The following is a 27,604-nucleotide window of genomic DNA, read 5'->3' as shown; positions in this document are numbered from 1 at the left end:
ATTTTTGAACAGTAAATTTAAACAAACTAATAAGCCTCACCATTATCCAGGTGGCCATACCACACTGATATTCACACACTGCTCAATGTGCACTTTTGTTTTGGTGAATCGGTTAGACAAATAGTTGTGTGTTTGAGTGTTGTTAATTTATTGCGAATGCCTTACCTCCCACTGGAGGCAGATTTCCAGTCAAGTAAATATATACAAAAGTTGCGTGTATACCTGTTATTAAGTAAGTGCATGGAAGATTCCCCTAAAAACATTGTGTGCTTGTGGCAAAAATGGTGTTGCTATAGCTGAATTTACAATGTCAATGGACCAATAGTGCAAGAAATTTTTTGGGTGATTTACGAACACATCTTCGCAAAATGACTATTTGTATCTCATTCTTTAACAAATTGTGAAACACGTTTCTTTTTACGGTCGGTTTAGACACAAAGTGAAAACTATTATTTAATATTTAGGTGGTTAAGCAAGATAACCGAATCAGAAACTGCATCAACTGATTCATGGTCTGTTCTAAATGACCATCATTGACCTCTGGAGGATACTGAACCTTCCACCTGTCCATCAAATAATCATGTGAATCTTTTGTGCAGATGCAGGTTAGTGCTGTCGGTGTGCAGGGTAGGTAGATTAGTGATGGGAAATGCAAGGTTAAAGGGATAGGTAGAGGTGTGCATCTGGGTGGAATGTTCTTCAGAAGGTCAATGGGACTCAATGGGCCAAATGGCCTGCTTCCACACTATAGAGATTCTATGATTTGATGAGCTTCATACGAGTAACATCTGGCTAACAGATTATAACACAGAATTGAATGAAAACTACTGGAAACAAACAACTGATGGACTGCAGAAAGAGAAAGACGGATTAAATGATCCATGTTCTGATGGCCGGCAGGCATCCAAAACCTGTCTTTTCATTTTCCCTGTGCATTTCTAATAATTTTCTGGATTTATTCAGATGTCCATTATAGTTCCAGAGGGATCTGGTTTGCAATTAAGGAAAGTTATCTTCTATTTCAAAACACAACTCGTCAACTAGGCAGAGCATGACAGCAAATCACTACCTATGAATTCTATTATGGAGAAAAAGCATAATGCATTTTAAAAAATGTGCATCCACCAGAGAGATAGAGACGATGAGCTAAATGATGTCCTTGGGAGCTGTAGCGTTCTGTGATGAAACCTTAACTACTCGGAACACAAATGTAGGAGTAGATTGCAAGTCAATCTGTGACAGAGTTTTCTGCAACAAGAGAAACCCCATAAAGAGAAACAAAACAACCACTGATTTTCATCTGAATAGGTCACCTACTGAGTACAGTGCAGCATAGAACAAAGAAATGTTACATATCTAAACTAATTCACATTCTTCGCTGAAACAGTGAAGACAGAGAGGACAAGAAATATAAACCAAACCAGTGTTTTCCTATTTCTTGAGGCACAGTATGGTCAAGATAGTATATTTTCCCAACATTATTTCAATTTACACCTTGGCATTTGTTGAGTCAATTTATTCTGCAAAATTAGAATGCTAATATTTGAACGTGATGATTATACAAATATTTAAAAAGGTATGGCAAAATTTTAATGACATTTTTGAATGATCCTTTAAGCAAGCAAGACAACAGAGTGCAATGCACAATTCCCATGACGCTACATGATTTTCCCCATTTCCAACAGATGCACATAGAAATATCACAATTTACTGTCTTAATACAAAATACTGGCAAATCTCTTCATGCATGAAGTCAATGCAGATGGCATTGGGCCTATGGTCCAGATCTTAACCATGACAAAGAGCCTCTCCAGCACAGTGACACTGGCCACAAGTCATACAGGGGATAGAAAGGGGAGTGCAGCAGGTTTCATACATGCATACTTTGCAGATACACTGGCCATTTACATTATCAGCTGCTATCCCTCAAGTAGGATTTTGGTAACTGTGGACTGTGAAATACGAAGTATGCAAATTAGAGCATATCTGACTTTGTCGTTTCTTTTGGATAGCCAGGGTACACATTTGGAGAGATAAGCATCATTCAAATCTAGTTCCAAGACACCTCAGTATAGGTGAGATAATCTCTGGAAAAGGTAAACAGCTCTTTGGAAATGTTAGAAGTAGACGCAAATATGTGTGAAAAGTGCATAAATATATTCCTGTCGAACTCACTTAAACAATCAACAGACCCATCAATATCAACTGACAGAACAGCCAGAAGCACTCAAAGTGAGCAATTGAGGCTTTTCAAAGTCCTGCCCTTTAAACAGTTGAAACATCATTTAAATTGCTGCATTATTAAAAATAACGACTGAAATAATAATGTTTGTTGGCGTAAACCATTTCCATGACCGGATTAGTGTTGTAAGTCTAATTTCAGAAATATTCATTGTGATAGTGAAGTACTTACAATCTAGCTGATTGAATGACAGCTACAAGTGGTCACACACTCTGTTGTGGGATTATAAATTCCAAAGTTTCTTTGTACAAAGGACAGTACATTTGAATAAAACTTTGGGTCTCAGCTAAAGGAATATAAATGCAGCAATTGGGACTTTATGAATGAGAGTACTTGTTTCAAAGCAGTGAAGTCTGTAACAGACACTGAGTTTCATCTCACAGAACTGTCTTTTAGCCCCATCACTTCATCTCTGCTCCTGAGGTCTGCTATGGTGCATACTAGATAGGTTGGTATGATGGGTGTAAGCACAAAGAGAGTGATGAATGGGGCAGCAGGGGTTTGCCCTAAGGTAGCATGGGGGGTTGGGGTATAAGTTGACATGGAGGGTTCAAAGTCTCATGGGCAGTGAGCAAGGAGTGCAGGTTGGTCCAGAGGGAATGAGCAGCTGCGCAGGGTACAAGGTGGCGTGTTGAGGCAGGGGAATGGCATTTAGGGAGGATGAAAGTTAGGTGAATGCTTCATGTTTAATCTATGTTAAACTTGGGATACAGTACCAGATACTTTAGTAGGCCAATTGGCCAATCTACTTCCACAGCTGGTAAACTTCTCAGTTCTTCTGGGATCACCACCCTGATTTCTAATCTGGCCCATCTGCACATCTTTGGACTGCGGGAGGAAACCGGGCACCTGGAGGAAACCCACGCAGACATGGGGAGAATGCGCAAACTCCACACAGATGGTCGCCCGAGGGTGGAATCGAACCTGGGTCCCTGGTGCTGTGATGCAGCAGTACTAACCACTGAGCTACTGTGCCACAAAGTTACTACTACTTTTTTTTCCGACTTGGAAAAAATTCCTTTGGTGTGTTTTGCCTTCCTTGCACCAACTCTAATTACCCCCATGCCCCAATTCCACCACAACCAAAAATTGTATCCACTGCCCCTGACCAACAATCTGACATTTGGATAGCCATTTATAGCGTCAGGAATCCTTCCAACTCTGAGGGTCCAGTCCTGGAGGGAAAATCTGGGCCCACTTTTACTTTACTTTAGTTTGATATTAGTTTCACATTCAGTGGCTCCCTGAGATTAGGAACTGTAATGAGACTCTTATAAACTGGTGCCTTCAGTTGGTAATGAATTACAAGTTATTCTGTGTGATTGAGAAGTTTGAAATACAGAAAGTGATTTTAAATAATTGTTTCTAATATGCATGACATTTTAATGCCATTGTTTAAATTTGCAGGGGTCCTCACTCAAGTAAAATGTAATGACATTTATATCATACTCATTACAATTCACTATTCTAACTCTGATAAATATTGCATATTCTAAACTGATGATTTGCTTCTAAATATGTAACATATCAGTCTGCGATTTCTGAAAATGTCTCAACTGGAGAAAATCTCTCTCTTCACAGTTGCCTCACATTTCCATTCCAAGCATTTCCAATGACCCAAGTATTTGTTGACTGTCCGACTTCCAGCTTTAGCAGTGACTGTTGAGAATTAACGCACATTCTGACAGTTGCCGTTCTGCAATTGATTTTATGTTTTTAGAAAAGAAAATAAACTGCTAGTTGTTCTCTCTTTGCACATCCAACAATACTATGACTTTAAGAAGGGTATTTTATCCTTATTTTTTAAAGAGAGGTTTTAAGACAGAGGTTTAAAGCTGTCAATTTGAATCCAATATAGTAAACAGTTTGTGTGGCCTTGGGGCTTTTTTCCAAGTTTGAAAAAAAAAGTAGCAGTAATTTTGCAGCACGGTGGCTCAGTGGTTAGCTCTGCTGCCTCACAACACCAGCGACCCTGGTTCGATTCCGCCCACGAGCAACTGTCTGTGTGGAGTTTGCACGTTCTCCCCATGTCTGTGTGGGTTTCCTCCCGGTGCTCCGGTTTAAGCCCACAGTCCAAAGATATGCAGGCTAGGTGGATTGGCCATGCTAACTTGCCCGGAGTGTTCAGGGATGTGTAGATTCAATGAGTTATAGGGGATGGGTCTGGGTGGGATGTTCTGAAGGTTGACGTGGACTTATGGGCTGAAGGGCCTGTTTCCACTCTGCAGGGATTCTATGAACTGTGTCTGTGCTTTCATTTCCATTGTGCCAAGTAACTCTTTCTTTTTATCTGCTTCTGATGGTTTTCCTGCATCTGGATTGAACTATGTATCTCAGACAAACTTTTCATGAGTTCTTCCCCTTAGATATGCAAGTTTCTTCCATTTTCTCTGTCTCTCAGTTTCTGCGCCTCACTGACTGTACGTCTCTCACAGGTACGTCTATTGTTTACTCCAATTCAGAGCCTTAACTCTCTTCTGCAGTCTCAGACTGATACTGATATGATAGCGGTAACTAGGAAAGATGAAACAGGCCCCATTGTCAGAGCAGGATTAGTTATTCCAAGTGAGGGGTTATGATTGACAACATTTCCCCTTCTGTTGTGGGGTGCAGAGTGATGTTACAACCTAGAACATAGAGAACAAACAGGCCAGGCCCAGCCCATATCCTCTCCAACGCTTCCATATAGCAATCCTAAAACTAGCAGAGTGTACATCTGAATGCAGTTAGCTCATAGAAATAAAACTCTGCAAATAATTGGACTTAAAATGATTTAGGTCTAATAGGTTTGGCCATTTGCAATGAATAAAAGTAAAACTATTATAACACATATCCTAACAATTAGCTATGGCTTGAAGACAAATTAAAATAGAATTAAAAATCATCTTGTAGGTTCTTTGCGAAATACAATTATGAATCAAATATTAAATAGATTTAGAATCAACATAAACTATACGAACAAAGGCCAATTCAGCCTTTCAAAAGCTCACTGAAGTGTTGAACAGTTCAGCACTCCTTGAGATCAGAAATTATTGGAGAAAGGATGACGAGGGCGAGAGTGCCTGAATTCAATTGTCACATGTACCTCAGTGTCAGTTTGTTTACCCTCACAACAGGTTATGATCCTTTCCCTGAATCCTAACAATGTTTTCCTTATGGAATTGTGTAGAAGTCTAAATCCCTCATGAGATTCCTGCCTTCAGATCTGCATCTGGCGCCTGGTGGATTATTAATTAAACATGAGCCATGACCGCATATAAATATGTTGGTATCCAGATCACAGACCCCTTCCATTCCATTCTGACAATGCCATCGTCATTAAATTGTCAGAAGTTCTAGTTAAACCAACAAATGCCATATTTCTGTCTATTGTGGAAATGGTCCAGCATTGCACTCACCTTGTTGATGATGAGAGCTGGAGACTTAAATATCCAACAGCAACTATCCACAAGCTGGTAACCCAAGTGGTATTTTATTGAGTGCTCAATCCTCAAATCTGTCAGCGTAAGTTTTCAGGGCAGTGACAACTCGAGCAGCATCACATGGGCTGTACAATGAGCTCATCACCACTGTGCCACATTGTGAAGACACAGTGTTTTAAACCGTGAATGTTTTCCGTAAAAAGGCGGTTTGACCTCGTGAAAGGATTTTTCTGAATGCACCAAACTTTACCTCCTTTAGTCTGTGCTCTTTCTCTGCGACAATGTGCTGAATCATCATGGCCACTGAGTACACCCACGATATCACCATGCAGAGTGGCATCATGTGCTCAATTACAAACAGAAAGCTGCACAAAAAAAGGCAGGGAAGATAATTTTATTTTTTTTATGAAGTGATTTATTTTCATTGACAAGTACAGTATAGATCAATCCTCAAGCAATCATTTGCTCACTTGTACCTACTGACGTAGAAGCAATGAGAGACAACCTAACATGTGACTTGTACATGGAATGCTGCAAGAAGTTATTTTTCAAAATAGCCCTTTTGGCCCAAACTACCAGATACTTAGAGATGGCAAGTATAATTCCTGGCAAGCATCTCATTTCTAAGAATTGATCAAATTGTTTAGATTGCCATGCCAATGAGAGTTAGGCAGGGAAAAGTTGAACAGACCAGTCACTGGGAATCAGGGTGCAGCTTGTGGTTTTGGTCAAAGTAACAAAAAACTCCTGTGGCAGAAGTGAAACTCTCCTGGAAAGGGGACTGTTCTCTTTGGTAGAAAAGAAAGACTGAGTTGCCTTGTAGAAAAGGCAGTTTTACCACAACTACCTAATGAGTACTTTGCATCGGTATTCACCAAGGGGAAGGAAATGGATGATAAGAAGTGTAGAATGGGGTATATTGAAATTAAGAAGGCGGTGGTGCTCGGTGTCTTATACAACACTGAGATCGATAATTCTGCAGGGCCTGATGGAATCCATCTCAGGGTATTGAGGGAGGCAAGGAAGGAGATTGCTGGGGCCTTGACAGAGATCTTTATATCCTCTTTAGCCACAGGCGATGTCCCAAAAAGCTGCTGAATAATCATCATTGTTCCTTTGTTTAAAAAGAACAACAGGGCTAATTGAGGAGCATATAAGCTAGTGCACCTTACATCAGTGATAGGGAAATTACTGGAGAAGATTCTTAGGGACAGGATTTACTTGCATTTGGAGGACAGCGATTTTATTTGGGTAGTATGCATATCTTTATACAGGGAGGTCTTAGCTCACAAACTTGGTTGAATTTTTTGAGGAAGTGACTAAATTGATTGACGAGGGTAAGATAGAGAATGTTGTCTGCACAGGCTTTAAAGCATTTGACAAGGTCCCTCATGGTAGGCTGGTCCAGAAGATTACGTTGCATGGAATCCATGATGAGTTAGCAAGTTGGATACAGAGGCAGAGGATAGTTGTGAAGGGATGTTGCTCTGACTGGAGGTCTGTGACCAATGGTGTTCTGCAAGGATCAGTGCGGTTTATAATAAATAAGTAATTTTGATGAAAAAATGTAGGTGGTCTGATTTGTAGGTTGGTAGATGACATGCAAATTGGTAAAATTGTAGATAGTGAGAAACGTCATCAAAGGATACTGCTGGATATAGATCAGCTGGAAAGTTGGGCGGAGAAATGGCAGATGGAGTTTATCTGGGCATGTGAGAGGTGATGCATTTTGGGAGGTCAAATGCAAGGTGAAAGCAGACAGTAAACAGTAGGTCCCTAAGCAGCATTGATATATGGAAGGATTTTGAGGTGCAGTCCATAATTCCTTTAAAGTGGCAACAGAACTAAATAAGTTGGTAAAGGAAGCATATGGCATGTTTGCCTGCATTGGTTAGGGCACTGCATTAAAAGTTGCTAAACTATGTTGCAGTTGTATATGACATTTGGTTAGGCCACATTTAGAGCACTGTGTGCAGTTTTGGTTGCCACAGTAACAGAAAGATTTGGAGAAGGTACAAGAATAGAATTAACAGGATGATATACTACTATGTCCTAGTCCCCACCATACACACCAGGCCTTGTGATCACATTGTCCGCTATTACACACAACACATTGTTAGCAACAGTCTCCATTAACTGCTATTCATCCTGATAACCAGATCATTATCCACTCCTTTGTCTGTCCAACTGTTCTTTTGTTACTTTGGGCTCCATCGTCACCTATTGCTTACTCCTTACCCTCTCCCCAACCCTACCTTGTGCAATAAAACATAAAGTCCTGAGGAAGGGTCACCAGACCCAAAACATGAACTCTGATTTCTCTTCACAGATACTGCCGAACCTGCTGAGTTTTCCTCCCCAGCAATTTGCATTTTTGTTTCTAATTTACAGCATCTGCAGTTCTTTTAGTTTTTGTTTTAACTTGAACGTTGTCTGGATTGGGCTGCTAGTTTTAAGGAGAAACCGGACAAACATCGACTGTTTTCATTAGAACATCAGTGGCTGGGAAGCGACTTAGTAGAAGTATATAAGCTTATGAGAGGCACGGATCTGGTGGTTAGTCAGATTCTTTGTCCAAGAGCAGAAATGTCGAATACCAGGGGCATAAGGTTTAGAGTGACAGGCAGAAGATTACAGGAGATATGCAATGCAAGTGTTTTATACAGAGGGTAGTAGGTACCAGGAACATGCTGTCACAGGAGATGGTACATACGTTTCAGAGGCATTTAGACACAAGAACTGGCAGAGAGTTGAAGGATACAGACTATGTGCAGGCAGATGGGATTAGTTTAAAATGGCATTATGATTGGTACAGGCATGGTGGGCCGAAGGGCCTGTTTCTGTGCTGTACTGTTCTATGGTGCCTTGGATTGTTTAAATGGGTTTGTTAAAGGGAACCAATAAAACAGTTGCCAAGAATTGCTACTGTCAGCTCTAGTGTTACTGGAGGAAGTCAAAGTTTGCTGAAATGTTCCTTGCTGATGATGCTGTATCTGGAAAACATAAGTGAGAGTGCGGTAGTTAATGAGGGTCCATGGAAAACTTGACCAGAGGGAAAGGTGGGACTTCAAGAGTGTTCGTGATGTGCCAGTAGTACTTTTGGCAGTGGTTTAAAGCGAAATTTATCATTTTAGTTGCAAGATTATTTGTCATTTAATTAGTATTGAATTCTATTGATTTTAACTTGGTTGTTACAGTATGCATTTTTACACGTGAAATATTGTCCTTTGATTATTTCTATTGTGGCCATTTGGTGATTCCTTTCTTTGGCAAGTTATTGGGGTTCTGTGAGGCATCGTAACATATTGTAAGGGTGACTCAGTGGTTAGCACTGCTGTCTCCTAGTGCCAGGGGCCCCCAGGTTTCATTCCATCCTCGGGCGACTGTATGGAGTTTGCACATTCTCCCCGTGTCTGCGTAGGTTTCCACTGGGTGCTCTGGTTTCCTCCCACAGTCTTAAGATGTGCAGGTTAGGTGGAATGGCCATACTCAATTTCCCCATAGTGTCCAGGGACATGCACGCTATGTGGGTCAGCCAATGGGAAATGCAGGGTTACAGTGATCGGACAGGGGGACGGTACTGGGTGAGATGATCTATGGAGGGTTGGTGTGGACTCAGTGGGCCAAATGGCCTGCTTCCACATGGTAGGGATTCTATTTTGATTCTAAAATAATCTTAATGCCTTCAGTGGCATCAGCCTTCAGCATGGAAGTTAACTGGCTGCAATAATTTAAGCAAAGTGAATGCTGATCACTGTTAGCCAAGGGATTGGAAGTAGGATGGGAAGTCAGTTTTCATTGTTTTCATTCATTCCTGGCAGGTGGGCATGCTGGCGAGGCCAGCACCTAATGCTCATCCCCAATTGCTCAGAGGGCAGTGATGAGTCCAGTGCATGGCTGTGGAGACCCACATGGCCAGGCCATGGTAACGGTGGCAGATTTCCCTCCCTAAAAAACATCAGCACTCCAGAAGGATTTTTGCAGCAATCAATAGCTAATTCCAGATTTTTACTGAATTAAAATTCTACTTTCTGCTGCCCCCAGAACATCAGCCCATGGTTCTGGATCACTAATTCAGTGACATTACCACCACAGCATCGCCTCCCCTTAAACCCAAACAGACGGATGGGGTCTTGGTGTGACGCTTCATTCCAATTCTTGTCCTCAAGCACAGGAGTAGGATTCAAACTTATAACCTGGTGACTCAGAGACAACAGTGCTACCAACTGATCTTAGCTGATTTTTTCCAAAAGTAGAGCAGTGCTCCCATGCTCCTGGTTGAAACGACTGTAAAAAGTATTTTTTGCTCCACACAAATACCAGGCCACAACTGTCACCAATAAGAGATAATCTAACTACTGCTGCTTGACATTCAATGAACATTCTGAATAGTCTGGGGGTTACCATTGACCAAAAACTCAACTGGACTCACCGCATAGACACAGTGGCTACAACAAGTCAGAGGCTAGGAGTACTGTAGCAAGTAACTCACCTCCTGACTCCTCAAAGCCTGTCTGCCATCTACAAGGCACAAGTCAGGAGTGTGATGGAATACTCCCCACTTGCCTGGATGAGTCCAGCCCCAACAACACACAAGTTTGACACCATCCAGGACGAAGCAGCCCGCTTGATTGGCACCACATCCACAAGCATTCACTCCCTCCATCTCTGATGCTCAGCAGCAGCACTGTGTACTACCTAGACGATGCACTGCAGAAATTCACCAAAGATCCTCAGACAACACCTCTCAAACCCACGACCACTTCCATCTAGAAGGTCAAGGGCATCAGATATATGGGAACACCACCACCTTCGAGTTCCCCTCCAAGCCCGTCACTATCCTGACTTGGAAATATATCATCGTTCCTTCACTGTCTCTGGGTCAAAATCCTGGAATTCCCACCTTAATGGCATTGTGGGTCAACACACAGCAGGAGGACTGCAGCAGTTCAAGAAGGCAACTCACCACCACCTTCAAGGGCAACTAGGGATGGGCAATAAATGCTGGCCGGCTAGTGATGTCTGTGTCCCAGAAATGAATAAATTAAAAATAAAACAAAGTCCACCCACCACCCACCCAACAAAGTATCCCAGGATTGTGTCTCCAGAGTAATGCAGGGAGTGAAGGTTAGTCACAGAACGCAAATTATATGCAATCCTAATGCTGGATCCTAAAATTCACTGGAATATTCAGCTTGTGGAGCGAGTCCATACACGTACTTGTTGCCTGCTGATATAGCTTCAATCAGTCAAATTACTTTTCATGACTACGACTTTGTCTTTGTTGACACAAGAGAACAGGGCAGAATTGTCTCTGTCTTTCTCCAATGGTCATTCTTACATGAAAGCTCCTCTATGTTACATTACGCTGCACAGTGTGAACGATGCTGTATTTTTAGATTAGATGATCGCTGGGGAACAGCGCAGGCAGGGCTGTCCTGTCCCCTTTACTCAATTAAAACAGAGCTCTCATTAGCAGAAGCTGTTGGATTCATTGCATGTAGGCAGTGCTTTCAGAAGCAGTTCTCAAATGGTGCCAGTGTGCTGTCAGGATTGTACTGTCAAGTGACTGCATAACAGATGGAACTGCAAAAAGAGAATGCCATGCATGCACTCATCTGATTCCAGTTGTCACACTATCTCTGATGGTTTTTATACCTCAAAAATGCACAAACAACTGCACAGAGCAGATAGTACAGCTGGAGGGAGGCATTCTATCAGGGCCCGCTGGCTTTGATGGAAACGGAACTTAATTTCTTGACTTTCCAGAAACAACTGAGCTGACCGGTTCAAATTAAGATAGCTGAAGACACATACTGGTTAAAAGCTGCTTGATTGACAAGAAAAAAATTGTTAAAAATGTTTAAAAAAGCTACCAACTGAATTGGATAGTCAGGCAGCTTTACACATTTCAGTGGTTTAACCAAATGTTCACATTTGTAACAATTGCATGAAGAATGAGGCTTGATTTCCAGGGTATTACCCCAGTGAGGGGCAGGTATCGGTGTATACAAAAATATTTTGAATGTACCAGATCTTCCCTGAGTTGCAGATGATTACAAATTGCTAGAAATTTCCACTGCTCCACTTTGCAAAAGGATGATGTAATGCAACAAGGATTTGTTGCATTTGAGCAGCAAATATGAATTAAATTCACTCCAAAAAGTTAGAGGTATTATTTCACAGTGTAAGGGTCCTGTGAGCAAGCTGGTTTACAGTCCTGACATGTCTCTTAACATTAGTTGTTCAGACAGGGGTGGATTGAAACACGGATTTTCATTTCTGCAGGTGGGTAAACTTTTCCTAAAATTCATTTTTTCCTTTGTTTACCTTTTATTTTCCTTCTCTCCTAATACTACCTTTATCCCCCACTTGTTATTGGTTCTCCTGGACCTGATGTTAATCTAATTGATTTAATTTCCTTCTCTATCATTCCTGCTTCTTTTACCTTAAATCTGGGATTAATCAGAATGATTGTTCATTCTGCTATTCACCATTGGTCTCACTGCACTGTTATCAGCTGACACTTTCAGCAATTTGCATCCATACAGTGTGGAAGCAGGCTATTCAGCCCATCCAGTCCATGCTGACCCTCTGAAGTGTTCCTCCTACAGTATAAAGATGTTCAGGTTAGGTGGAGTGGCTGTGCTAAATTGCCCATAACGTCCAGGGATATGCAGGCTAGGTGGGTTAGCCATGGGAAAAATGTAGGGTTATGGGTATAGGGTGGAGATGTGGGTCTGAATGGGATGCTGTTTGAAGGGTCAGTGTGTGGACTCAATGGGCCAAATGGCCTGTTTCTGGACTGAAGGGATTCTATGACTCAACAAACTCCACTTTGACTGCTCCCCCTACCCCCAATCCCCTAGTGTGACTTGCTTCCAAAATCTAGCCAACTCAGCATTTGGGGTCTAGGCCCAAAATGTCAGTTTTTGTGCTCCTAAGATGCTGCATGGCCTGCTGTGTTCATCCAGCCCCACACTTTGTTATCTTTGATTCTCCAGCACCTGCAGTTCCCATTATCGCTCAGCATTCAATATATTCACTGATGTAGCCCCTACAAACCTTGGGGATAATAATTCCATACGCTAATAGCACTCAGAAATGTTTATCTACATCTCTGTCTTACACGGGACCCCCTTAATTTTAAAACGGCATTTGTTAATTCTTCTGTGCCTTCACAAGGGGAAATGTCCTCTCTCAACAATAATTATGTCAAGTCTTTATGATTCAATTAAATCATCTCACATTCTTCTAAACTCCAAATGGATAGGGTCCTAACCTGCCTAATCTTTGTTCAAAAGAAAACTCTTTCATCCCAGGCATCAGTGAAGTGAACCTTCTCTGAACTGCTTCCAGTGCAGTGATATCCTTTCTTAAGAGACAGACATAGTCCTGCATGGTACCAGTCTGAGCCAATTTGTTTCAAATGGTTCCTCCTCTTCTTATACAGTCATACAGTATGGAAACAGACCTTTTGATCCAACCTGTCTATGCTGAACATAATCCCAAACTAAACTAGTCCCACCTGGCTGCTCCTGGTCTATATCCGCCAAACATTTCCTATTCATGTATCTATCCAAATGTCTTTTAAATATTGTAGCTGTACACACATTTATCACCTCCTTGGCCAATACTCACTCGTCTCTGGTGTAGCAGGGGTACGGAAACATTTGGACATAATTCCCAGGCTCCACCACATCATGTCCCACAAATGTATTGATAATGGCCCGTTCCATCATATCTAGGAAGGAGGTAGACAGAAAATCACAGTACATTAAATTGGAAGGGAGACTCCAAATAACTACAGAGAATTAGCTCCCTCTCGCATGAAAATATCAACGTGTCTGCAGATCTGAATCTTCTAGGGTTGGTGATCACCCCTGGGTTGTCACTCTTCCTCCTCCTTTCATTCTGGTGATGGTGCTCTGCATTTCTCCAGTCCTTCTAAGAAACACTGAGTGTATCTTCTTTTGGAATCCTTTTTCATGTAGCATTGTTGTTGGGCTGGTCTCAGCCTTGCCCGCTTTGCACTACACTCGCTGTGAATTTCTGGTAAATTTGCAGAGGCACTGATATGCATGTGTGACATTTAAATATAGTTTTCAGCATGTTACTGAATGAGTGTGGGTGAGGTAACTGGGGAAGCTGGGTACAGTGAGGTGGTAGCTGGTAAGTTGGGTTGTGGGTTGGAGTGGGGCAGAGGGAAATGGTTAGGTTGAGTCACAAGGTCTGGAAAACCAGTGATATTGAGGTCGGGGGTAGTTAGGAAGGTGGAGGTGACACAGGATCAGGATGGGTAGTTGTGGAAGAGGGAGAGAGAGAGGAGGTCCATTTTCGAGGTCACTGCAAACTGGAACAGTCCTTCTAAAAATTTTTCAGGTGTGTTGGCATTAACATAGTCGCCCAGATTTTAGAAGTGGTTAGAATTTCCCTTGCATTTCCTTGGTTATGACCCAAGTACGTAATTCAGTGCGGCCCAAAATCTCAGCTGAAGATGTTCTGGAGAGTTCCAGATGCTGGTTAATTGCCCACTGGAATATTAACATTTAGAGCAAGCCCCACATTGTCAATGCATCATGACTTCTGAAAAGTTCTGACAAGCATCTTTTGGAATTTATCAGGGCTCCGATTCTGCAGTAATGGAATTTCTGGGCCAGAGAATTCGGAATGTCAGCATCGCTGGGAGGACCAGTTTAGACTGTAACTGCATTCCCAAAATGGAAAGGAATTGAGTTTAATTTTCAAACAGATTAGCAATTTCAAATTAAGCAGTTGACGCCAGAAACATTAACTTTGCCATTCCCTAAAGATACTGCTTGAATTGCTGATTATTTCTGGGATCTTCTTTCTAATTTAAGCCAAGTCCTGATCTCCAGATGCACTACAATCTCTCAAAGGTTAAATCCATCATTTTCCATCTGAAATTTTTACCGAGAGAGATAAGGGCAACAGGGACTGTTTATGGTCTTAGCTAGTGAAGGCTCTCAGAGAGAGGGCTGTGAAACTAGTCACAGGGCATGGGGAAGAGCAAGGGGATGGGTGATGAGGCAAACGTCAGCCACTGTTTTAACAACTGTTGAAAGACACGATTTTGTGGACCTTACACAAGGACCAGAATGGACCCTTACGCGTGATAACATATGCTTTTCTGAGATTTTGGCGCTCCTTTCTCATAGGTTCAAATCTAACAGCATCATCAAACCCAACAAATAGGGCGGCGCTGTTTGTCTGGTGTACGGACCTCTATGCAGCAAAGGTCAACACTTCCTCCCATCTCCACATGGGTCGTGACCCCGTTGCCAAGCATCAAGCCATTGTATCCAAGGAAGTCACTGACCTCGGCTAATCTGGACAGCCTCTCTTCACCACCATCACCCTCAAACAGCCTGCTCCAACCTCCTGTCCAAGATCCATCAACAAGACTAGCCTCGTCGATCTGTTATTTCAGCCTGTTCCTGCCCCACTGAATGCTTTGTAGCACTTCAACAGACTCTTGGCTTGAACTGCCTTCTGCTTCATCATGGACTCTAACTCCTCCATACCTTTCCTGTGCAGCAGGACAGTCTGATAGCTCTTCACTTTTTCCTCGATTCAGAGAGCTGGCCAGTCCTCCGTTGACGACCACCCTCCCCTGCCTGGTGGATTTTTCCAAATTTTGAACAACCTCTCCTTCAAATCTATTAATCTCCTCCACATAAAAGGCGTCTCCATGGGTGCCAGCTGTGCCTGCTTCTCTGTGAGCTATCTGAAACATTCCTTCATCCGGTCCAAATCAATAGCTCTTCCTTGCTTCTGTTTCTGCAGCAGTTATGACCTTTTTGGGCAACATAGTGGCTCACTAGTCAGCACTGCTGCCTCAGGGACCCGAGTACGATTCCAGCCTCAGGTGGCTGTCTACGTAGAGTTTGCACGTTCTCCCCGTGTCTGTGTGGGTTTCTTCTGGGTGCTCCGGTTTCCTCCCACAGTCCAAAGATGTGCAGGTTAAGTGGATTGACCCTGCTAAATTGCCCATTGTGTCCAAGGATGTGAGAGCAAAGTCGGTCAGCCATGGGAAATGTGGAGTTGTGGGTATAGGGTAAGGGGGCTGGGTCTGTGTGGCATGATCTTCAGAGGGTTGGTGTAGACTCAACAGGCCAAATAGAATCTCTATAGTGTGGAGCGAGGCTATGAAAATGATGCCACTCCCTGCTCGAGCCATGAATTTGAACATTTCATTGACTTTCTTTCCTATTTCCTCTGCTTTTCTCATCTTCACCTGATCTATCCATTCCTTTCTTCTATTTCTTTGGCTATCACCATAATTCATTACGAGCCTCTGGCCTTCCACAACACCCTTGATGACACTACCTCATTGTCTTTCGTCCTGTTGGCACTCAATTGCATTTTCCCAGCTTTGCGATCATAACTGCTCAGATGATGCATCCTTTCAAACTCGCATTTCCAATACAGCTTCTCCCTCGATGTGCTTGGTAGGGCCTTCCACCAATTTCAGACCTTCAGCACTGACTCTGTTGTTTGATGCTCAGGATCGTACATGAACAATGGCTATGTGAGACACTGGAGGTCGCAGGGGCTTATGATATGGTAGCATCTGGGGGTAGGTCACTGGTGACTAACCTTAACCCTATCACCCACTGCTCCAGTGCATTCATTAGCCATAGTCCAGACTGATAAGTGTCAAGATATGGCCAGACTGAAGTGCAGACAGATGAAACATGAAAGTTATTAAACATATAGCTGTTGAAGGTCAATGAAGCGCCAGGTCATGACCCACCTTGTATCCAGACGAATCCATACAGGAAGTAGAATCTGCCTCCAGTGTTCGGCCCTGGTCTCCAGTAGGCCCTTCGAATTTCATTGGTTTTCTCTGTAAAGCTGGAGTTCTGACGGATCTTCAGCATGACATGAGGGGGCAGTGTGCCATCCTCCTTTGTCTGAAATATCACACCTTGGGGATTAAATTAATATAGGTGTTCAGAAAATTTCAAATATTCGTATTTCAAAATCAAAACAAAACAATTGTCATCTGTGCAGAAAGAAACTGCAATTGATCCACAGAGGGAAGATTATGTATTTTTTTTAAAAGGTCAGTAAAACTACATGCAACTTTCTGGATGATCTATTTATTGATTTCTTCCTGGCTGTGATTTTAAAAATGACATCCTGAAGTTAATCACTGCTCAATGCTGCATCCCATTGCATTTCTGGCAGTTGATTTAACAACCCATGCCTGATGAGAAACAAATGTTCATTCTCACTTCAATTGTTCTGAAATGTAAACTGTGGTTCTCGTGCACCATTTGACAATTTCTTTAAATGTACAACCTGCAGAGAGAAATTATTGAGGTAATGCCATCCTCTGCCTCGAGTTTACTTTGACTAGGTGGTTTCAGAATCATGGAGAATTCCTATTTTGCAATTCTGCAAAATACATTAAAAATGTATTGTAATACATGCCGTACATACATAAAAAGGAAAATGTTTGGCTAACCTGAGCCTGGGTCCACTACAAACAGAATTTATAATGCGGAACAGAGAAATGGTAGAGAAGCTAAGAGAAGATACAAAGAGGTACTAGCGATGTGAGAAAAGGAAGAGCTGGAGGAGGCTGCACTGGAGAAATTCATGGGGCTGAAAGTTAACAAATCCTCGGGATCTGATAGTCTACATTCCTGTTATGGCTTAGCATTCAAGAAAGACCCGAACTTCTAACTCTATTTCTTTACTTTTCTAGTTTATATTAAGACGGACTTTAGTATTACCTTATTTCTTTATTTTTCTACTGGCACTGTGATGATCTGTAATGCTTAACTATTTAACTTAGTTTCTCCATTTTACTATTTTGTACCTAAATATTTTCTAACAAGGTAACTTATACCTAAGATAGTGCCGTGTTTGGTGACATTGTAGTTTTCACTGTAGTCCTGTACTTCCGGACTTGACTATATGTGACAGTAAAATCTAAATCTAAATCAAAGTGTTGAGGAGGTGGGTGTAAAGACACCTGATTCATATGCGACCATCTTCCATAATACCATAGATTCCGAGTAATTTCTGTAGATTTGAAGTTTGCACGACTTGAGGGAGCACAGGAAAGAACTGGGGGCTACAGACCACTTAGCCTTACATCAGTGGTTATCTTGTCTCAGATAGATTCTAGAATCTATCATAAGGGATGTCACAAATAGATACTCAGATAAAAATGATCTGAGCAGGTGGAGTCAGCATTGATTTGCGAATGGAAAATCATGTTTGACAAACCGGTTGGAGTTTTTTTTTGAGGGTGTTACCAACAAAATTGATACATGGATACAGCATGTTTGGATTTTTTAAAGGTTTCTGATAAGGCTCCCCCACAAGAAGCTGGTTAGCAAAATTAAAGTACATGGTATATTGGGGAATGTATTTTGATGAATTAAGGATTGACTAACAGGCAGAATAGAAGCCAGCAGGAATCAATGGGTCATTCTCACGTTGGCAGGCTGTGCCTAGGGTAGGGGTACTGCAAGGGTCAGTACATGGGCTCTAGCTGTTCACAAAGATTTGGAGCTGGAGATCAAACTTAACATTTCCAAATTTGGCACATGATAGAAAGCTAAGCAGGAATGTGTGTTATGAGGAAGATGCTTTCAGGAGGACTTGGACAGATTCAGTGAATGGGCAAGAACGTAGCAGACGTAATATCGTGTAGAAAAATGTGAGGTTATTCACTTTGTTGGAAGAATAGATGTGCAGAGTGAGAGGTTTGAAAGGGTGGCTGTGCAAAGGGACCCAGGGGTCCTTTTTGATAAGTCAGTGAAGGCTAACGTGCAGGTGGAGCTAGCTACGAGGAATGTTAGCCTTTTGTTGCAAGAGGATTTGAGTACAGTGGTAGTGACTGTACAGGAACTTGGTAAGACCACACTTAGAGTACTGAGTGCAGTTTTGGTCTCCTTATCTCAGGAAGGATATTATTACCACAAATTGAAGGTTCAACAGACCAGTTCCTGGGATGACATGACTGTCCTAGGAAGAGTGATTGGAGAGTTTTGAAGAATGAGAGGTGATCTCAATGAAACCCACAAAATATTTAAAGGGATTAACAGGGTAGATGCAGATAAAATGTTTCCCCTAGTTGAGGAGTCCAGAGTCTGGGGCACAATTTAAAAATAAGGGATTGCCATTCAGGACTGAGACGAGTAGAAACCTTTTCCCTCAGAGATTTACGGATTTAAAGTTTTAGCAAGGATCTATAGCTTGGGTTGTGGACGAGGTTGTTGATTTGCTTGCTGAGCTGGCTTGTTTTCGTCCAGACATTTCATCACCATGCTAGGTGACATCATCAGTGGAGCCCCCGATGAAGCGATGTTATATCAGCCATGATAACATCCATTCATCAGAGGCTCCACTGATGATGTCACCTAGCATGGTGGCAAAACATCTGAACAATAACAAGCCAGCTCGGTGAGCAAGTCAACAGCCTTGGATTTGCGAATCTTTGGAATTGTGTAACTGTGTAAGAGTGTGTGTGTGTGTGTGTGTGTGTGTGTGTGTGTGTGTGTGTGTGTGTGTGTGTGTGTGTGTGTGCGCGCGTGTCTGCGCGTGAGAAATAAAGGTTGATAAAGTTCTGATAATCAATGGAATAGAGGATTATGGGAGTAGCATGGGTAAACGGCATCAAAATTCAATCTGCCAAATTCGTATTAAATGGTGAAGCAGGATTGAAAGATTGAATGGCCTCCTGTTCTTATGTTCCAATGTTCCATTTTTAAAGAGGTGATATGTAATTATTTCGTCTTCTCTAACAGGCTCCACCCAAAGATCAAGCTCTTGTGAGATTTGTTGTATATTTGTATAAGTAAGGAGGACTACTATGTTAAGAATCTAATTATGTGATGTAACAGTGACACCATCAGCTTTTTTGGGCAGGAAACAGTGGAGTCTACCGTTGTTGCCGGTAGAGCGAACATCTCCATCATAAAGCTCCTTCTCGGAACTTGACAAAATTACATTAATGTTAAAGCCAAGACAGTCAAGATCATCCAATAATCCAATGTCCTAAAAGACCCTAGAAAGCCTATATTGAATAAAAGCTGTGTAATCACAGGCAAGAAGTTGCGCTTAATCAATGCCCACAAATATCTGTTCTGAATATAATGACTAGGCCAACTGATGTTCCCTTGCTTAACTTACCTTAAACCAGGTGTTGAAGGGTCAACTGAATCACCCTCATCATCATCCAACCAAAATCAGTTCCCTCAGCACTAATAAGAAACTTGACCTTTACTAGGCAGTATGATTCAGTTTCACGGTGAGCACGGACATGGACAGACGTGCACTCATGACATTCGATCTGTCAAGGCTGTCACTTGTCAAGGATTTGTACGTAAACTAAGCATCACGTCATAAAACTGAGGGCTTTGAAGGGTTTTACAGTACTTATATCCATGCTACACTCAAATCTCCATTTATGACCACATCAATACTGCGAAGTCCTTAGTATCAAGTTGGGACAACCTGACAGGGAGGGGAATGAGGAAACATCAGGAAGAAACTGGGCCCCATAGCGACCTCTAGAGACTGTAATTGGGACAACAGTCGGGGAAACCTGTCAGCAGAAATTTTGACACCACAGGACAAAGTTACAATGCAGTGCAGGACAGCGAGATACACATCGTCATCAAGCAACAAATCACAGATCTCTTTTTAATCTTCCATTAGCTCAGGAATATAAAATTAGTATCTTCAGCTCTGCACCAAAGAGCATATGTTGAACTGCAAGCCCATATGGAATGTGCCTACAGTCTGACAACCCCTAAAATGACATGTTAAACACAAACAGATAGATACAAGCCTCCTGTGACAACACTCAGTGATATCTTTACATTAGAGTACTGTGTTATTGAAAGCAAAAAAATTGCTCACGCACCAATTGAAAAACATTGTGTAAATTGATTTGCAATTATTAAGATATTGAGTTTGTGCTATTCTGAGCACAGACTGATAATCCAGTTGGTTACCTACACATAAAAGATTCCTGGCTATTTTCAATTCAGGACACAACAGACATTCCAATCAGGCAAGTGGGCAAATGTATACAATATATAATCAATAAGTATTAATGCTGAAAATACACATGCTGAGTCAGCTGAAGGAAACAACCATTATTTATCTGCTGTGCTTTCTCACCCATTTCTACCTTCACCTCAAAGAACTCCCAGGTGACACAGTTGAATTAATAATTCTACAGCTTTCTCTTTCTCATCTTCCTGAATGAAGAGGAATATCTTCATTGAAAAAAATGAAAGCAATGTCAAAGCAGAAATATGTCCACATGTCAGATCAAAAAGAAGTCCCATCAACCTGATCAAGACTTACAATCCCAATATTTCTTCAGTGGATTGAATATCTGATATCTGAATTATATTTGCATTTCGTAAGAAGAAAGATGTTTGAGTTTTCTTAGCCAGCTTGTCTGGTCACATAAGGCAAACCCTAATGACATATCCTCCAATATTTCCTTGAAAGTAGAGCTGCAGGTAGACATGGTAGAGATGATGATGTTTGGTATGCTTGTCTTTAATGGCCAATGTATTGAGTATAGGAGTTGGGAAGGTCATGTTGTAGCTGTATGGGACATTGGTTTGGCCACTTTTGGATTTGCACATTCCCTTCTGATCTTCTGCTATAGGAAAGATGTTATTAAACTTGAAAGGGAGCAGAAAAGATTTGAGGAATTTGCCAGGACTGTAGGGTTTGAGCTATAGGGAGAGGCTAAAAAGGCTGGAGCTACTTTCCCTGGAGAGTAAGAGACCGAGGGCAGACCGTATAGAGGTTTATAAAATCATGAGGGGCATGGATAGGGTGAATAGACATGATCTTTTTTGCCAGGGTAGGGGAGTCCAAAACTAGAGGGCATAGGCTTAAGGTGACATTGAAAGATTTAAAAAGGACTTAAGGGGTATCTTTTTCCACACAGAGGATGGTGCGTGTATGGAATGAGTTGCCAGAGGAAGCGGTGGGGGCTGGTAATTGTTACAACATTTAAAAGGCATCTGGATAGGTACATAAATAGGAAGGACTTAGAGGGATATGGGCCAAATACTGGCAGATGGAACTAGATTCTCTGGTCTGAAAGGAGTTGGATGGATGGGTCTGTTTCCACAACTCTATGACTCTATTATTTCTCGAGCAGACTGAATCTGAGCCAACACTGAGCTCAATGCTCAGTTGGCTGCTGTGAGATGCAATGTGATGCCAGCAGCATGGGTTCAACTCCCACATGGGTTCACCATGGAAGATCCTGCCTTTTCAACCTCCCCTGCCCACAAAAACGCCTGAGGCATGGTGAGTCTGACGTTAAACCGCTTAATTAATCTCTCACTCTTGCCAGAAGCCTCCCACTTCAAGTATTTATCCAATTCCCTTTTGAGATCGACTGTCAAATCTGCTTCCATCACCAAGTCAGGCAATGCACTTCAGATCTGAAACAAAAATTCTCTTCAGCTGGGCGGCACGGTGGCTCAGTGGTTAGCACTGCTGCCTCATAGCACCAGGGTCCCGGGTTCGATTCCACCCTCGGGTGACCGTGTGGAGTTTGCGCATTCTCCCCGTGTCTGCATAGGTTTGCTCTGATGTCCTCCCACAGTCCAAAGATGTGCAGGCTAGGTGGATTGGCTGTGCTAAATTGCACGTAGTGTTCAAGGATGTGTAGATTACGTGGATTTACAGAGGAATGGGTCTGGGTGGGATGCTCTAGGGGTTGGTGTGGACTTGTTGGACTGAAGGGCCTGCTCCACACTATAGGGATTCCATGATTCTTCCAGCTCTTCTCTGGTTCTCCAGCCACTTAAACCAGTCAAATGTATGCCCTTGATTTGCCTGCCAGTCAAAACAGTTTCTCCATTATCACTCTATCAAAATTCTTGTCTTGAGTATTTCAATTAACAAGTCTCAGGAAGTTCATTATTTATAAATTCACAATATAGGCAGGTGAATATTTCCATTTCCCTCTATTTTGAATATAATTCTGGAGGTAATCCGATGAAGGGCATTATATGTTGAAATACAGCCTAAAACCTGCTGCTTTGACTGGCCAGCATGAAAAATGTATCAAAGGTTTATAGTTCAAACTAAAACCGGGAGACGCTAGCTTTCAGATTCTATAAGAGTTCTTCTGGTCTCCCTTCACTATTTCAGCAGGGACCATGAAAAGCAGCTTTTTACCACAAAGGAACTATGACCAACTGGTGTCGGGCCTATAGAGGATTGCAAACAGTCTTCATTGCATTCTCTGCCCTGGATTACCAACTCACCAATTCTTTATCAGCGCGTTCAGCAATGGCCAAGCTACACGTACACACAACAAAGGAACAATCGCAATAATTAATAGTAACACATGTCTGTAACTATCCCGTCACATTGAAAAGAAGACAAATGTTGCACCCGGCAGTAAACCAACAGCAGGATACATTCAACTGAAATCATTCTTCCAAGGTGCGTGCAATACTTCATTACAATCATCCAAACTACTCTCTGCTGGGTAACACCGGTTCAGCACCAGCATCACCACGCAGCACCATTAAATAAACAGAAACGAGGTTGAAGAGAGGTAGTAGGAACTGCCGGTGCTGGAGAATCTGAGATAACAAGGTGGAGGGCTGGGTGAGCACAGCAGGCCAGGCAGCATCAGAAGAGCAGGAAAGCTGACGTTTCGGGCTTTCGGCAATGGCCATGGGTTCTGTCCTGTGGTCAATTCTGACTATAGCAGCTGAAGGAAATTGAACTTTATTCATTAAAACTAAATATGTAACAGATAAATTATCGGTAATGATGGCTAGGATAGATGTCACTGATTGTATTACATCCCATCTGCTTCATGAATGCCCTTCAGAGGGAGAAATCTGCCGTCCTCGCCAGGTTTGTCATACATAGGACTTCAGAAGCCCCACCAACGTGACTGACTCTTAACTGCCTTCTAAGATGGCCGAATGAGCCACTTAGCTCAAGGGGAATTAGCGAATGGGCAAAAAAAAGCTGGCCTTGCCAACAATGCTAGAATCCTCTGAAAGAATAAAGATTACCAAATCATGGGTTTGAGGTGAAATAAGTGCACAAAGGCTGGTATCCCATCACCAAGTCACCGTTTATTTACATACACCTAGTACATGACACCGACCCAAGCTAGCTCACAGCCAGCCTCTAGAGTGAACAGAACCTTTGACACTCCTGTTTAGATCCTTCAGCCAGGGGCCACTGATTGGCCCAGATTGTGGTTGCCATGGTGTAATGGCGAGCATGCTGGTTTCTGAACCCTGTGATCCGAGTTCAAGTCTAGGTGGAGCCTTCTTTATTGGGTGCCACAGTGGCTCAGTGGTTAGCACTGCAGCCTCACAGCGCCAGGGACCTGGGTTCGATTCCAGCCTCAGGCAACTGTCTGTGCGGAGTTTGCACATTCTCCCCGTGTCTGCGTGGGTTTCCTGCGGGTGTTCTGGTTTCCTCCCACAGTCCAAAGATGTGCAGGCTAGGTGGATTGGCCACGTTAAATTACCCCATCATGTTCAGGGGTGTGTGGGTTACAGGGGGATGGGTCTGGGTGGGATGCTCCAAGTGTCGGTGTAGACTTGTTGGGCCGAAGGGCCTGTTTCCACACTGTAGGGATTCTATGATTAACAACCCAATCAGGAAGCTCCTATTCTATGAGATCCACCTGGTTGACTTCATTTCAATCAGTATAAAACAGGGTTTGCCTTCCTAGCAGTATAAATACCAACATGATACCATATTCATGGGGAGGACAGAAATATTTACTTTGTTATAATCAATTTTTAAACAAATTAGAGAACAATAAAAATCAGTTACTACTTTACTCACTGGCAAACACTGTGACATTGTCCTGATATGCCTGGCTTAAGGTGTAGTTCACTATGCTCTCCTCATTGGGGAAGCCCTTAAAAATGTCCACACTCACCTGTAGAAAAAAAAGTTATCAAAATTACCAATAAAATGGCAACAAATCAAAACCAACATCAAAACTAAATCCCAGTCTCAATTGCTAGTAAACCTTACCAGCCCTTGAACTCTGAATATCTTTGACACAAGATTTACTGGCATAAATGGTCCATTTCTGAGAGTAAACAAAGGTTGAAAAGAGTAATCCTATCTTCAGGAAAATCACAGAACAACAAGCGGAGGACAGGGACTCTCCACAGAGAGATGCAGGAGGAAAGACAGATAAAGCCATCTCTGTGCGCACTTGAGTGTTGATCAGCTGATTACAAACTGCATTGGTAACAGCTTGAACTAGGTACATATCTGTTGTGTTGTATAGGAGTTTAATATGTGATCGGAGATGTCAAAACTAAATAAATATAGAAAGGTAGCTGGGAAGAAAACAAAAAGCATTTCCAAAGGTCATATTACCCAGAAGATCACCTATACTGAGCTATTTTTGCCACTGGTCTCCATTGTGTATTAAACTACCTTGTGTTTCCATTTAACTTGGAAGTATATTTTAATTATGAACCTTTTCAATAAATACTCCCAGATAGATCAGGACAAATCTGTCCTTTTTTCTACACTGATTTCCATCAATGTTCTCTGGTTCTGCATGCCAGCACACATTAAAGCAATAATCTTTTTTCTAGATGACTTAAAATGGCTCATTGCTTTTACAACTGCACAGACTACTGTGCTGAGCCCATCGCCAAAACTAAATCAGCAAGACGATTCCAGGAAACGAGATTGTTGGCAAAGCTCTGTACACCGGGTCCGTGAGTTTAAGCCACTTCTGGCATTCTAACCTTGGACATGAACTGGATCCAGCCACAGGCTGCATTGTCAATGGTGTCCAGCTGTTGGAGCAGCGTGCTGGAGTTTGGCATGGAGAAGTTGCTGTTGATAAAGTTCCTGATGATGTCACTATCGGAGGCATTCAGTACTTCTGGATGCTTCTTCAAATCAGAGGTGAACTGCAAAGCAAAAGATGGAGAAAGAGGTCTGGCATGTGTGGCTCACAGATCTTGCACAGCTTCTATGGTTCTGCATTCAATTTACCTGATCCAATTTATAAAAGTGTACTTGTAAGTAGGCAGGATAAAAACAGACTAATTGGTAATAAAGAGTAATCACTGGATGTACACTTTTCTGACCCATGTTATTTAGTAAATGGATAAAAGACAATAAGAATAAATGGGTCATTCTCAGGTAGTCATGCAATGATTACTGGGCTATCACAAGGATCAATTAATGTTTCCCAGCCATTCGTAATCTAGATCAATGAATTAGATGTAGGGATCAAAGAGCTTTTGTAGCACAGTGGCTGTATCCTTACCTTTCAGCCAGAAGCCCTGCATTCGAGACTCACCTGCTCCAGAGGTATGTAATAGCCTTTCTGAGCATGTTGATTAGAAAAATACATGACAACTGAGTACAATCATAAAATAATCCTAAGGTGGAGGCATTATTCAGGAAAAAATTTTGAAAAGTTAGATGCGGTGACCAAGGAGCTCTTGTCCCACAGTAATAGGGTCCTTAGCTCAGAGCCAGGAGGCGTGTGTTCAATTCCCACCAGCTCCAGAGGTGCGACAGTAACAGGTAGATTAGAAAATCTCTGGCCGAGTAGATCAAATGCAGTATTTCCGAGTTTGTGGATGCTGCAATATTAGGTGGGAATGTGAGTTCTGAGATGCAAAGAGGTTTTGAGGGGATTTGGATAGACTGAGTTAGTAGCCCAGAATGTGGCAGATGAAATATAATGTGGAATATCAAAAATGAGTATTTGTTTAAGTGGTGAGAGATTAGGAAGTGGTGATGTCCAAAAGGACTTGGGTACCCTTGCTCATAAGTCACTTAAAGCTAAAATGCAAGTGCAGCAGGTAATCAGGGAGGGAACTGGCATGTTAGCTATTCTCGGATGAGAATTGGAAATTAGTAGTGAGGAAGTCTTGCTGCATTTATATTGAGCCTTGCCAAGCCACAAAAAGTAAAAGCAAAATGCTGCCTACCCTGAAAATCGGGAAACAAAAATACTGAAAGCGCTGGAGAAACTCTGTAGTTTTCTGCAGAGGGAGAAACAGAGTTGACTTGAGTTCTGATGAAGTCATATAGGATTCGAAACATTAATTCTGTCTTCATTTATGCACTTAGATGATGGCATTCCAGTTTTGTTCAACTGACCTAAGGAAGGATATAGTTACCATACAGGGAGAACAATGAGCAGTCAGACTGATCTCTGTGACTGTGGCCTTGTGCTCTGTGGAAGGCTGAAGACATAATCACTACAGTTTAGATAAATGAGAATTGATCTCATTGAAGCATTAAAAAAAACACTCTGATGGGGCTCGACAGGGTTGCTGCAGGAACAATGTATCCTAGACTGTGAGTGCTGGTAGGTTTAAAAGGGGACACCATTTAAGGACTGAGATGAGGAGGAATTTCTTAGAATTATAGAATCCCTACAGTGTGGAAGCAGGCCATTCAGCCCATCGTGTCCACACTGACCCAAAGAGCATCCCACCCAGACTCATCCGCTCAACCCTATGCCTGTGACCCTGCATTTCCCAAGGCTAACCCACTTAATTTGCACACCTTTGGACTGTGGGAGGAAACCGCAGCACCAGAAGGAAACCCACGCAGACACTGGGAGAATATGCTAATGCCAATTACCTGATGGCATGATCATATCCAGGTCCTGGTCGCTGAGGTAGCGATGCTAACCAGTCAGCCACTCTGGCACCCCTTCTCTCAGAGGATATGAAATTTTGAAATTCTCTACTCCAGAAGGCTGTGAAGACACAGTCATTGACTAAGTTTGAAATAGAGATTTCTAAATTTTAAATATATCAAGGGCTGAGAGGATAGTATAAGAAATCATGATCTAGCTGAACATGAAGCAGGGTCAAGGGCCTGCACGGACCACTCCTGCTCCTATTTCCTCCTCTCCTCTTAAAACTTTCAC

The 27,604-nt window shown here is 42.3% G+C and overlaps 1 protein-coding gene across 7 annotated transcripts in view; it reads right to left on the bottom strand.

Annotated features, from left to right (window-relative positions):
• The window catches only part of abca2 (ATP-binding cassette, sub-family A (ABC1), member 2), a 508,939-nt gene that overhangs the window by 159,155 nt on the left and 322,180 nt on the right, over positions 1-27,604 (bottom strand). For all 7 annotated transcript variants that reach the window (XM_059638365.1, XM_059638369.1, XM_059638363.1 and 4 more), the window contains 5 exons: positions 25,449-25,616; positions 24,520-24,616; positions 16,442-16,615; positions 13,306-13,408; positions 5,915-6,029 (listed from right to left, as the gene is read on the bottom strand). In XM_059638365.1, coding sequence (XP_059494348.1) covers positions 5,915-6,029; positions 13,306-13,408; positions 16,442-16,615; positions 24,520-24,616; positions 25,449-25,616 — 657 coding nt within the window. The remainder of the gene's footprint in view (positions 1-5,914; positions 6,030-13,305; positions 13,409-16,441; positions 16,616-24,519; positions 24,617-25,448; positions 25,617-27,604) is intronic.

This window comes from Stegostoma tigrinum, chromosome 29, assembly GCF_030684315.1.
Source record: "Stegostoma tigrinum isolate sSteTig4 chromosome 29, sSteTig4.hap1, whole genome shotgun sequence".
NCBI classification, from domain to species: Eukaryota; Metazoa; Chordata; class Chondrichthyes; order Orectolobiformes; family Stegostomatidae; genus Stegostoma; species Stegostoma tigrinum.
This window is presented reverse-complemented; position numbering and strand designations above follow the sequence as displayed.